At 43.7% G+C, this 13,222-nt stretch overlaps 1 protein-coding gene across 1 annotated transcript; it reads left to right on the top strand.

Annotated features, from left to right (window-relative positions):
* The first annotated feature begins 11,948 nt into the window (after positions 1-11,948).
* On the top strand, positions 11,949-12,892 carry LOC147991713 (uncharacterized). Its single transcript, XM_087539086.1, has 2 exons — positions 11,949-12,311; positions 12,389-12,892. The coding sequence occupies exons 1-2, from the start codon at positions 11,964-11,966 to the stop codon at positions 12,890-12,892; spliced, it is 852 nt and encodes a 283-aa protein (XP_087395212.1). The 5' UTR covers positions 11,949-11,963.
* The last annotated feature ends 330 nt before the right edge of the window (positions 12,893-13,222 follow it).

Raw genomic sequence — 13,222 nt, 5'->3', positions numbered from 1 at the left:
TCATCGTTAGAGCAACAAGGCAAGGAAAGCAATTCATCACAAGATGTACCAATGTTATCCATGGATGAATCGCGAGGACTAGCACAAGGCAATATAACATTTTGACCAAAAGTAGTGCTAGTATCCACATGAGGCTCACTAGATGTTACCTTAGCAAGCATGGCCTCATGAGCTATCTTTAGCACATTATGGGATACTAGAAGATCATCATGAGAGCTTGTGAGGTTTACATGATTTTCTTCCAACATCCCATAATTGCTAGATAGCAACTCAAGTTGAGCCCTTAGCTCAACATTCTCCTTTAATATGGATGCTTCACAAGAGATAGAGTTAGTAGCACAAGCATCATCATTAGCAACAAGAGGAGAAGACAACTTGGCAAGCTCTTTTGAATATGAAGCTTTAAGTTGAGCATGAGACTCGGTGAGTTTGATGAGCTCACCCTTGATGACCCTTGAGCCATTTTCGAGGTGCTCAAAATCCTCAAGGAGTCTAGCATGAGCAACTTCAAGCTTAGCATTTTTAGTTTTGAAATCATTGGCCACCTCGAGTGCTCTATCATGAGATTCCTTTATTCTAGATAATTCTAGAGCAAAGGTCTCCTCAAGAGATTCGGATGTGGTTTGTTCATGTTCAAGAGCTTGAGATAGCTCCGCGATCTCATTTGCGTAATCACGCTCATGAGCTTCCATTTTCTCAATGGTGACCTCATGCTCCTCTAGATGAGATTCCAACTCCTCAATGTATTTCTTGCCTTCAATGGCAAGAGACATGATTTCCATGAAGTTGGAACGAGCAAGTTTATTTTTGTGAAGAGCTTTAAAAATCATTTCCCCCTTAGTTTTTAAGGAGGCAACATTATCATTCTCTTCATCATATCAACATCATCATCACTCTTGCCATCATCACAAGATATATTGGGATTCAAAGTGGGAGATACCTTTGAAGCCTTGGCCATAAGGCAAAATGCAATAGATGATGATGAAGGATCCGTTGAAGCACCATTCAAGACCACATCTTATTCCATGGGGTGTTGGGTTTCCTCTACATTGTTAGCACAACAATTCGAGGACATATATGCATTTTTATCATGGCAACAAGACATAGTAAACATATCATCATGGGATTTAGTCAAGCAATTTCTACATGATATGCAAGGACTATCAACACAAGCATGTGAAACATTTGGAGTGCTCGAAGTGTTAAAGCCCAAAGAAGGAGCATTGCAATAAGGTAGTGATGAAGGATCATCCACAATAAACATACTATCATCATTGCAATGACCAACACTACTCACCATATCATTACCTTGTGGCAAGCCACATGTAGGTGAAGTAGAAGAAGTTGAGAAGACTATACGGCCATATGTGGAGGGAGAACAATTATCCCCACAAAACTTGGACACACCATATTTATCTTGAAGCTTTGTCCACAACTCATGAGCATCCCGGAACGGCATGAGTTGAAATATATCTACATTGCTCAAAGCATCGAAAAGCACATTAGAAGCTTGAGCATTGAGATAAGAGTTTTTCTCATCCTCTAAAGATAATCCTTGAGGATCCTTTGGAGGAGAAAAACCCATATCTACAATTCGCTCTAAATTTGGGTCCATGACCCTAAAGAAATAAAGCATGCGAATTACCCAAACATCAAAATTTGTGCCATCAAAACTAAGAGTGTGAGAGAATCCTAATCCCCTAGTCGACATCTTTACTCTCTAGGCGGTTAAGCCTAAAAAAGAGAGACGAGGCTCTGATACCAATTGTAAGACCGTGGATGTCGCCTAGAGGGGGGGGGGGTGAATAGGAGTTTTAAAATAATTATGGTTTAGGCTTGAACAAATGCGGAATAAACCTAGCGGTTAATTTGTCAAGCACAAAACCTACAACAACTAGGCTCACCTATGTGCACCAACAACTTATGCTAAGCAAGATAGAATACTAGGTGATAGCAAGATATATGATAAGAAACAATATGGCTATCACAAAGTAAAGAGCATAAGTAAAGAGCTCGGGTAAGAGATAACCGAGGCACGCAGAGACGACGATGTATCCCGAAGTTCACACCCTTGCGGATGCTAATCTCTGTTTGGAGCGGTGTGGAGGCACAATGCTCCCCAAGAAGCCACTAGGGCCACCGTAATCTCCTCACGCCCTCGCACAATGCAAGATGTCGTGATTCCACTAAGGGACCCTTGAGGGCGGTCACCGAACCCGTACAAATGGCAACCCTTGGGGGCGGTCACCGAACCCGTACACTTTGGCAACCCTTGGGGGCGGTCACCGGTACCCGTCAAATTGCTCGGGGCGATCTCCACAACCTAATTGGAGACCCCGACGCTTGCCCGGAGCTTTACACCACAATGATTGAGCTCCGAACACCACCAACCGTCTAGGGCGCCAAGGCACCCAAGAGGAACAAGCTCTAGGGTGCCCAAACACCCAAGAGTAATAAGCTTCTCAAACTTCACTTCCACGTATCACCGTGGAGAATTCAAACCGATGCACAAAATGCAATGGCAAGGGCACACGGAGTGCCCAAGTCCTTCTCTCCCAATCCCACCAAAGCAACTAATGCTAGGGAAGAGAATGAGAGGAAGAACGAAAGAAGAACACGAAGAACTCCAAGATCTAGATTCAAGGGGTTCCCCTCACTTAGAGGAGAAAGTGATTGGTGGAAATGTGGATCTAGATCTCCTCTCTCTTTTCCCTCAAAACTAGCAAGAATCCATGGAGGGATTGAGAGTTAGCAAGCTCGAAGAAGGTCAACAATGGGGGAAGAACACGAGCTCAAAGGATAAGGTTCAATGGGGAAGAAGACCCCCTTTTATAGGTGGGTAAAAATCCAACCGTTATGCTCACAGCCCGCACAGAGCGGTACTACCGCTCCAAGGAGCGGTACTACCTCTAGGGCGGTAGAACCCCTTTGAAAAACAACAGCAAGGAGGCAAAAGGCCGGTAGAACCGCCAGAGCGGTACTACCGCTCGTCCTCACGGTACTACCGCTAGGTATCGCCGTACTACCGCAAAGGGTAGCGGTACTACTGCTAGAGAGCGGTACTAAAGAAATACATCCGGGCCTACCACCGCAGGACCTGGGACGCGTTTTTGGTCCGGAGCGGTACTACCGCTGTAGGAGCCATGGTAGTACCGCTCTGGAGTGGTAGTAAAAAATTACATCCGCTCCAATTCGCGGTAGTACCGCTGCAGCCTTTTCAGAACACCAAAACTGCCACAACTTTTGCAAACACACTCCGAATTCGATGAAACCAAGTTTGTTGGAAAGCTAGCGACAAGGGCTAACACAATCTTCAAAGAAATATCAATAAGAAGCAAATGATAAAAGTCCCATAAGAAAATGGTGAGGACCCTTCCTCGGATAAGACCGGTAAAACCTACAACACCGAAAACATCATAGAAGACGCATGCGAACTCCATTTTCGATGAACTCAAGCTTGTCATCAAGATGACCATAAGCTCTAAGACTCACAAAGAGAACCAAACAAGAACCAAGAAACATTATACAAGGATGCAATGGTTTGAGCTCTCGACAAACGATACGATCAAGCTACTCACTTGAGAGCCCCCCTTGATAGTACGGCTATCGATCCTATAACCCGGTCTCCCAACTACCACCATGAGACCGGTAAAATAGAAAACCTATCAAGGGCAAACCTTTGCCTTGCACATGATCCACTTGAGTTAGATGATGACGATCTTGTCCTCCTCAAGATGGAACACCTTTCTTGATTGCGTTGGGTCGATGAAGACTAGATGATTGCTCCCCCATACTCCACTATGGGTGAGCCACTCTTCGGCACATCTTCACAAGTCCATTGACACCACAATGGATGGCAAGCTTCAAGCACTTGATCTCTTCGTGATTCTCCACTTGAAATTGCACACGGCAATCTTGATGACGATCACCACTTGATGTCATCCTTCCCATGGGTTGTATGATATCATCCTCTTGACGCAAGCCCATGGACACGTACCTAACCCCACATAGACTCTCACATAGACCATGGGTTAGTACACAAAGTGCAATGGACAATGCTTACCATACCATGGGATCACTTGATCCCTCTCGGTACATCTTCTACTCTTTGTGAGTTGATCAACTTGATTCACTCTTCACTTAGTCTTGATCAACCTTGAATCTTTCCAACTCTCTTCGTTTGGATGATGTCTTGAAGGTAAACATGAATGATCACACAATCTTCTTCTTCAAGACATGCTTGCAATAAGCTCAACTCTCAAATGACCAATCTTTGGATAATTCCTTGAATAGCACCTTGGTCGACACAAACTCTCCTTGAAACCAACACATGTACTCCAAGAAAAGCCTATGGACAAAACCTTCAAATATAACTCAAGGAAACCATTAGTCCATAGAGATTGTCATCAATTACCAAAACCAAACATGGGGGCACCACATGTTCTTTCAACTGAATTCTTTCTGTCTGCGTGATCTGAAGACTTGTTACACTTGAGGACTGTGAATCCTCCAGCCGGTTAGGCGTCGCGTTCTGAGCATCCAAGAGTCATTGTGGATCGCCAGTGAACGAATTCTGTGAAGGTTTGGAAGTCTACATTGAAGACTTACTAGAGTGATTCGGCGAGGACTGTGTGTCCTTACCTCAAGGGGAATAAGGTGAAGATGCGGTCTTCTGAGTTGAATCTCAGCCTCCCTAACCAGACGTACAGTTGCCACAACAACTGGAACTGGTCCAACAAATCCTTATCCTCACCAAGCAACTGGTTCTATCCTTTACCTCTCTTTACTTACAGTTTGTCTTTGTGAAGTCATTGCCTGCTTGCGTGATCTGATTGACTTCATTGTGTGAAGACTGTTGTTGTTTGGCTTCATACTATCTTCCAACCTGATCCATACTACCTAGCTGCTCATAGTCGCCGTGCTCTCACTTCATTACTTACTTGTCTATGGCTTGTCTAGTGTAGTCTACCTTCCGCTGCATATCAATAGGTTCATTTCTACTGTTTGTCTTCAAAGCCCTCGTGTTTTGAAGACTTTCGTAAAATCGCCTATTCACCCCCTCTAGTCGATAACTAGCACTTTCAATTGGTATTAGAGCAAGGTGCTCCCTTTTTCTATGTGATTCAGTTTAACCACCTGGAGTTTTAGCTATGTCGACTTCAGGGATAGTCAAAGTCTCCGTTGCGTGCCCTGTCTTCGATGGCACTGATTACCCCTACTAGAAGAATAAGATGTGCATGCATCTTGAGGCCATTGATGTCGACCTCTGGTATGTCGTCAAGAACAGCGTTCCCAAGGCCGGTGAAGGCGTCACCCCAGCTGATGTCAAGAAGTTCATTCATTTGGATTCTACTGCCAAGAACATCATCTGTGGTCATCTGACCAAAGGATAGTATGGCCGTGTGAGTGCTCTGGAAACTGCGAAGCTAGTCTGGGACTGGCTCTCCAAGGTCAATGAAGGCATCTCAGCCTAGAGAGACTCGAGGATCAGTGTTCTTCGCAATCTCTTCAACCGCTTCAAGAGAAATGACAATGAGAATGTTCAGCTGACGTTTGATCGCCTCACTGACATCACAAATGAGCTTCATGCACTCGGCGCCACTGAGATCACCAAGCATGAAATCGTCAAGACACTCTTGAGATCACTCGACAGCTCATTTGACACCCTGACCCTGATGATTCAAGAACGCCCTGACTTCAAGACTCTCGATCCGTATGACATACTTGAGAGGCTCAACACACATGAGTTCCAGCTATCCGAGAAGAGAGATATCTATGGTCCCAACTATGGCCGAGCTCGTGCTCTGAAGGCAAAGGTTGTTTCCTCATATGAGGAAGAATCTGACTGCAGTTTTGAGGATCCTGAAGACATTGGAAAGGAACTTTCCATGCTAGTGAAGAAGTTCCAGAGGTTCACCGAGAAGAAAGGCTCCAGACAGTCTTCAAGATCCAGCTCAAGAAATGATGAAGCTTCCTCCCGTGACTACAAGAAGATAACGTGCCACAAGTGCAAGAAACCTGGTCACTACATCTCTGAATGTCCTCAATGGGACAATGAGAAGAAGAAGAAGAAGAAGGGCAAGGAATATGATTCTGATGACAAGAAGAAGAAGAAATCCTCAAAGTCTTCTTCCAAATCTTCGTCGAAGTCTTCATCACACAAGAAGAGCTCATCTAGCAAGGCTCGTGCGTTTGTTGGCAAGGATATGGATTCAGAGGAGTAGTCTGCATATGAGGAGGTGGAGATGGAGTCTGAAGAGGAATCTGATTCAAGCGTGGCAAGCCTGGCCTTAGCTTCAGCATATGTCGCCAAGTCCATCTTCAACACTGAAGACGATGGCCTCTTCACCAATGCTGATGCTAATGATGAGGATGACTCTGCACCCACCTACTGCTTCATGGCACGTGGTGCCAAGGTAAACTCACGCAATGCTCACATCAAACATCAAGTGAAGATGACTCTGAATGTAAATCTAAACCTAGCTACAAAACACCTGCTAAAATTGCAACATAGCAACAGACTGCTATGGAACATAATCAAAAACTGTTAGACAAAAGCAATGACCTGTTGGACGCGGAAATGACTCGAACTCAGTCCTTAATTGAAGACATTAAAAATCTTCATGTTAAGTATGAAGAACTTGAAAGTCGTCATGGAACGATCTCAACTACTCATGAAAAGCTCTCCTATGATTATCTTCAAAGGAAGCAAGAGCTTGAGGACTTGAGATCGGCTCATGAAAATCTTCAAAAGGAGAACGAATCACTTCGCACTCAACAGATCAGTTCCGCTCAGGAAGGATTTGAACCACCATGTCTAAAATTCCTTGAGCATGATAACGCTACTTCTATTGCTGGATGTTCTACTGCTACTACTGTTGCAATATCTTCAGCTGCTGATGTGGTAACTAACCCCTCTGCTGAGGATACCACTACTATTGTTGATGAGAATGCCAGGTTGAAGACATTTCTTGATACAGGAATGTACAAAAGTCTCAAAGGGCATCAGACACTATGTGATGTCCTCAAGAAACAGATTCTGAACCGAAACCCTAGGAAAGAGGGTGTTGGGTTCGAGAGGAAAATGAATGTTGATGGTTCTTACTGGAAGCCTGAGCAGTACCCCAAAACCACATGGGTTGCTGCAAAGGGACCTTCAGTGGATTCATCTACCTTATTTGGCTTCACTTGTGATAACCCGATTATCATTGATGAATCCTTTGATCCAAACTATAAACTGTTTAAGAATCAGAATGGTGAAGTGTTTGGCACGTATATTGGTACTAACTGCAGGAATGAACCACCTTTGAAGAAGATTTGGGTGCCCAAGAGTTGTCTTGGAAATCTTCAGGTGAATGTCATCATGACACCACCTGGGAAGAAGAAAAACCCCAGACCAAAGGCTTCATATGGTCCAAAGGCTTCATACAGACAGAGGACTCACCAGAGTCACCCTAACACTAATGTTTTGCAGGGTAACCATACTCACGCCTATGAATATGAGCGTGTTTCATCAAACCGACATGTTCATAAGACCAAGAACTATTCTTCCTATTCTTATGAGTATTATTCACCTCCCGCAAGACTATTTTCTAGGGCTCCAAAGCCAAAGTTCTCAGATGCTGCACTTAGACTCATTGCTTGGAAGCCATCCCTGAAAATGTGGGTGGTTAAGAAAACTTAACTCTCTTTTACAGGGAAGGGTCTCCAGCCGGAAATCAAAGGCGTCAGATGCTATTGCTGGGGACTAAAACATCTTGTGGGGCGCAAGATAAAATGCCCAGATGGTCTTACTATGTATTTCGTTCCTGAGTCACTTGCCAACCATCCTATCAGTCCTAACCTGGATCTGAGCTTTCATAATCCACTTGCTCCTCAAATGTTTATGCTTCACAATACCCTTCGTGAAGCCTATCCCCCTAACTGCACTATAGGGTATGACACCAGCTGCTTCTGAATGGATTATTAACAGTGGATGCACTAACCACATGACTGGCGATCAGAGTCTTCTCATGGACTCAACCTTACATCCATCTGACAAGAGTCACATCACATTTGCTGACACTGGCAAAATCAAGGTATTGGGTCTAGGTAGAGTTGCAATCTCAAAGAATCAGCACATGGATAAAGTGATGCTTGTTGAATCCCTTAGTTTCAACTTAATGTCTGTCTCAATGCTTTGTGACTTGAACATGATTGTGATATTTGGAAAATATCGTTGCCTTGTTCTAATAGAATCTGACAAGTCTCTAGTCTTTGAAGGGTACCAAAAAGGTGATATGTACGTGGTAGATTTCTCAACTGGACCACAGTTGGCCGTATGTCTTCTAGCAAAAGCTTTAGAGTGCTGGCTCTGGCATTGGAGGCTAGGGCATGATGGCATGAGGAACTTGTACACTCTCGTGAAGATGAAGCATGTCGTAGGCATCGAGGGCGTCAAGTTCAAAAAGGATCATCTGTGTGGTGCCTGCGAAGCTGGGAAGATGACTAGGGCCAAGCATCCTTCGAAGACAATCATGATGACATCACGTCCTTTCGAGCTGTTTCACATGGACCTATTCGGCCCTACTCATTACTCCACACTTACTACCACTGCTTGTCTCTATGGGTTCATCATTGTTGATGATTACTCTAGATATACCTGGGTGCATATAATTCTCTACAAGATTGAAGTGCAGGATGTCTTCAGACGATTTGCCAATCATGCCATGACGAACTATGGCATCAAGATCAAGCACATTAGAAGTGAAACAACACAGAGTTCAAGAACACCGGCCTCGACACTTATCTTGATACATTGGGCATCACTCATGAGTTCTCAGCTCCATACACACCTCAGCAGAATGGTATCGTGGAACGCAAGAACAGAACACTCATTGAGATGGCTCGGACGATGCTTGATGAGTACAAGACTCCAAGGAAGTTCTAGCCTGAAGCCATTGATATTGCATGCCATGTCATCAACCGTGTTTATCTTCACAAGCTTCTAAAGAAGACATCATATGAGCTTCTGACTGGTAAGAAGCCAAACGTAAGCTACTTCAGAGTATTTGGTGCTAGGTGCTGGATCAAAGATCCGCATCACACTTCGAAAATTGCACCGAAAGCACATGAAGGTTTTATGCTTGGTTACGGAAAGGATTCACACTTCTACAGAGTCTTCAACCTCTTTCACTATAAAGTGGTTGAAACTATGGATGTGTGGTTCGATGAAACTAACGGCTCGCAAAGAGAGAACCTGCCAAATGTGCTAGATGAAGTCCCATCGAGTGAATCCATCAAGCTTATGGGTACTGGAGAAATCATACCTTCAGAGGGACAGGCTGAAGAGGAACTTATCATTTCTGCACCAAATCAACCTGAAAACTCTACCCAGCCTGAAGCCAATGCTGAAGAGGAAGACGATGATCAGCAAGGGCAAAATCTTCGTCCAGTTCATCCTCGTGTTGCAAATGAAGTACAGATTGAGAAGATAATTGACAGCATCAATGCACCAGGTCCCCTTAGGGTGTGTTTGGTTGTTGTCACTGGGTAGAACGTCATGGGTCCGACCCATTCCCACGGCCCATTCTCGCGTTTAGTTAGTCGAACGATTCAGAACCCACTCGTCCCAGGAAAGGGAATATTCACTCATAATGCCGAATCGAGGCATACCTCGAAATCAGCCGGACGACAGGGAACGAGCCCCTCACCCCGCACCCGTAACCCTATCACTTTCCTCTCGCTGCTCCCGCATCTCCCCCTCTCTCGCTGCTCCTGGACTAGCGCCGCCACCCTCCCGCTTCTCCCCCCTCTCGATCTGCCTTGTCCATCCCTCCCCGGCCCGGCTTCACCTTCCCCCCGTCGTCTCCTCTGTGATGGCGCGCATCTGCACCATGGCGGCGACCTAGCAAGCAGCAACGACGAAGCAGATCAGCCACGATCCAGATCCTAGGAGCAGCGATGACGCAGAGGGGCGGCTACCACGTAGGGGCGACCGGAGGTGCTGCAGAAGGTCTGAATCAGCAGCTAGCAACGGAGGCAAGGTGCAGTTTCCACTACCCCTTTGCACATCTTTGTATATGTTCATTTTTGGGCAGATTTTATTTCCTGTGTGCCATGTTCCTCCTCAATTTGTTTCATATATATGTGCTTCTGTGTAGTACGCAGATCCATGGTTACCCAATTTTTATTTCAATATGTGCTGCTTCGTACAAGCAGATCCATGTTTACAAGTCATTGCTAGCCATATTTTTGATACTATGCATTACTTGTAGATGGTAAGCAAGATGAACAAAAGAAAAAGGATGGCTAGGGGAGCCGCTATTTTTGTTGCACTAGCTGCAATGGCAGTCATTGTTCGGGCTATAATAAGGAAGAGGAGACCACATATTACCTATGGCCCAATGCATGAAAGAGATCGAATCAGATTTGATTATCTAAACCAAAAAATTTGGCAAAGCGATGTGTTATGCAAAAACATGCTAAGGTTTGAAAGAGCTGCATTCTTTCGCTTGTGCGGCATATTGAGGGATCGCAAATTGCTAGAAGACAGTCCACATCTTAGTGTGGAGCAACAATTGGCAATGTTTTTGCATACAATTGGGCATAACCTTCGAAATAGGGTTATTTCAGCCAATTTTGCTAGATCATACGGCACAACCAGCATCTATTTTAGAAAGGTTCTTCATGCCATAGGCGAGCTTCGTAATGATTATATAAAGCCACCATCATTGGAAACCCCTGAAAAAATTGCAGGAAATCATCAATTTGACCCATATTTTAAGGTAATTTCAAAAACTATTCCTTATCTATCTAGGCTATATGATATGCCATTTAATACTGGTTACTATATAGGATTGTATTGGAGCTATTGATGGTACACATGTGCGAGCAGGTGTTACCAAAGATGTGGAACCTTATTTTCGTGGTAGGAAGGCCTTTACCACTCAAAATGTGATGGCAGCAGTAGACTTTGACCTCCGGTTCACATATGTGTTGGCTGGTTGGGAAGGGTCCGCACACGACGCGACCGTTTTAGATGATGCATTAACTCGTGAGAGAGGCTTACAAGTACCACCTGGTAAGAAGTTGACCTAGATAGAATTTGTCCATATGTTACTGCCTTAAGAAACCCGTTGTAACGAATATTTGTTTTTACTTTTTTAGGAAAGTACTACCTAGTTGATGCCGGTTATGGAGCCAAGCCTGGGTTCTTACCACCTTTTCGTGGCGTGAGGTATCATTTGAATGAGTGGGGCAACAATCCAGTCCAAAATGATAAGGAGCTATTCAACCTTAGGCACTCATCTCTACGGGTGACGGTAGAGAGGGCTTTTGGATCTCTCAAGAGGCGTTTCAAAATTTTAGATGATGCCAAACCATTCTTCACTTTCCCAGTCCAAGTCGACATTGTTATAGCGTGTTGTGTTCTTCATAATTATGCACTATCACAAGGGATCGATGAATTCATTATACCGGAAGTGACATGGACCACCCAACCAATTCGAACATCAAGGCAACAATTAAGTGATAATAGGGCCTTGGTAGACCATAGGCTACAAATTGCTGCCCAAATGTGGGAAGATAGGCAACTCATGTATGCAAATTTATGAGTGCGCCGCAATATGTATTTGTAATGTTTATGCAACTACCTTTGCATTTATTTGATGACAGGACATATTGTGGTATTTATTATGTAAAACCATATATTTGTGATGATTTCATCCCTTTTATTGCAAAATTTTGATGGCTGGGCAGATTGTATCTTCTATATGTTTAAATCATGTGTTTGTGCTGATTTCATCCTTTTTATTGCAACATTTTGATGGTTGGGTACATTGTGACTTTTATATGTTTTAAATCATGTGTTTGTGCTGATTTCATCCTAGTTTTCGCAACATTTTCATGGCTGGGAAGATTGTAACTTATAAATTTAGATGCTTTAATCCATTTTTTTGCAAATTTTTTATGGCTGGACAGAAATGGACAATGTTGAAGTTACCGCTGCAAGTGGGAACTCCAAAAAAAGTGGGGTCATTGTATGGACATCTTCCATGACCAACACTATGCTAGGTTTTTTGGATGACCTTGTTGCTAAAGGGAAGAGAACTTCTAGTGGATTCAAGGAGACACATCTCAAACAATGTGCTGCTGTTCTGAACGAGCAATTCAAGCTAGCTATCACCTCTGATCAAGTTAGAAACCATCTCAAGAAGTGGAGGAAGATTTGGGTCAGGGTTTTCAATTTGAAGAATTTAAGTGGAGCTCTATGGGATGAAGATACTTGCACAATTAGGCTCAGCAAAGAACACTATGCAGGTCATTGCATGGTGAGCTTCTTATATTATGAACAATAGCATCCCATTTTCTGCCTTCATTATGCTAATGACTTGCGAATTTTTTGTAGACCCACAAACCTGATGCTCCCTTCTTGAATAACCCAATTGAGCACTACCATGCCATGGCGACCATTTTTGGAACAACCGGGGCTAAGGGGATGAATGCAAGGTCTGGAAATGATCTCCTCTCTATTGATGTTGATGATGAGGAGAATGGTGAGGTGAATGGTGAGATCAACACATCACCACAAGTTGGTGAGTCTTCTCACCCCAAAGGACCACCAAAAAAGAAGGCCAAGGTGGTGAAATTTCTAGAGGATCCACTAGGTGCCATTCTCAAAGATGGGTTTAAACTTGTTGCTGAAGCTCTTGTGAAATCTGGTGGAGATGATGATGATATACCCGATGATCTTTCAGATGTAGTCTCCAATTTGAAAGAATTTGATGAAGAGCACCTTGCCCACTACTATGCTCATCTTGTTGACAACCCCAAGACCGCAAGAGCCTTCATGAAACTCTCTGAAACCAACAAATCTGTTTGGGTGAGTAGGTATGTGAAGAAAAACTTCTAAATTCGATATGGTTGTATGGTTCTCAAGTATGTGAACTTGACATGTATGGCTATAGTGCCATTGGGTTGCTTTTGGGTATTGGGTATGTGAACCTGTATGGCTGTAGTGCACTTTGCTATGGTTATTTTTATGTTAAAGACATGTAATGGTGTATGGCTGTAGTGCACTTTGCTTTGGCTGATTGCTTCTGGATGTGCCAAATGAACTTGCTACTTCATTGCTGAAAATTGAGTTCTATGTCAATATATATTGTTATGTTGTTTTTCTTGAAAATACAAATGAAATGCTGCCGAATTTTTGAATTTTTGTTATTCTATTTTTCATTCCATT

The sequence above is a fragment of the Triticum urartu genome, chromosome 1A (assembly GCF_056163025.1).
Source record: "Triticum urartu cultivar PI428250 chromosome 1A, HENAU_Tu73, whole genome shotgun sequence".
In the NCBI taxonomy this organism is placed as follows: domain Eukaryota; kingdom Viridiplantae; phylum Streptophyta; class Magnoliopsida; order Poales; family Poaceae; genus Triticum; species Triticum urartu.
This window is presented reverse-complemented; position numbering and strand designations above follow the sequence as displayed.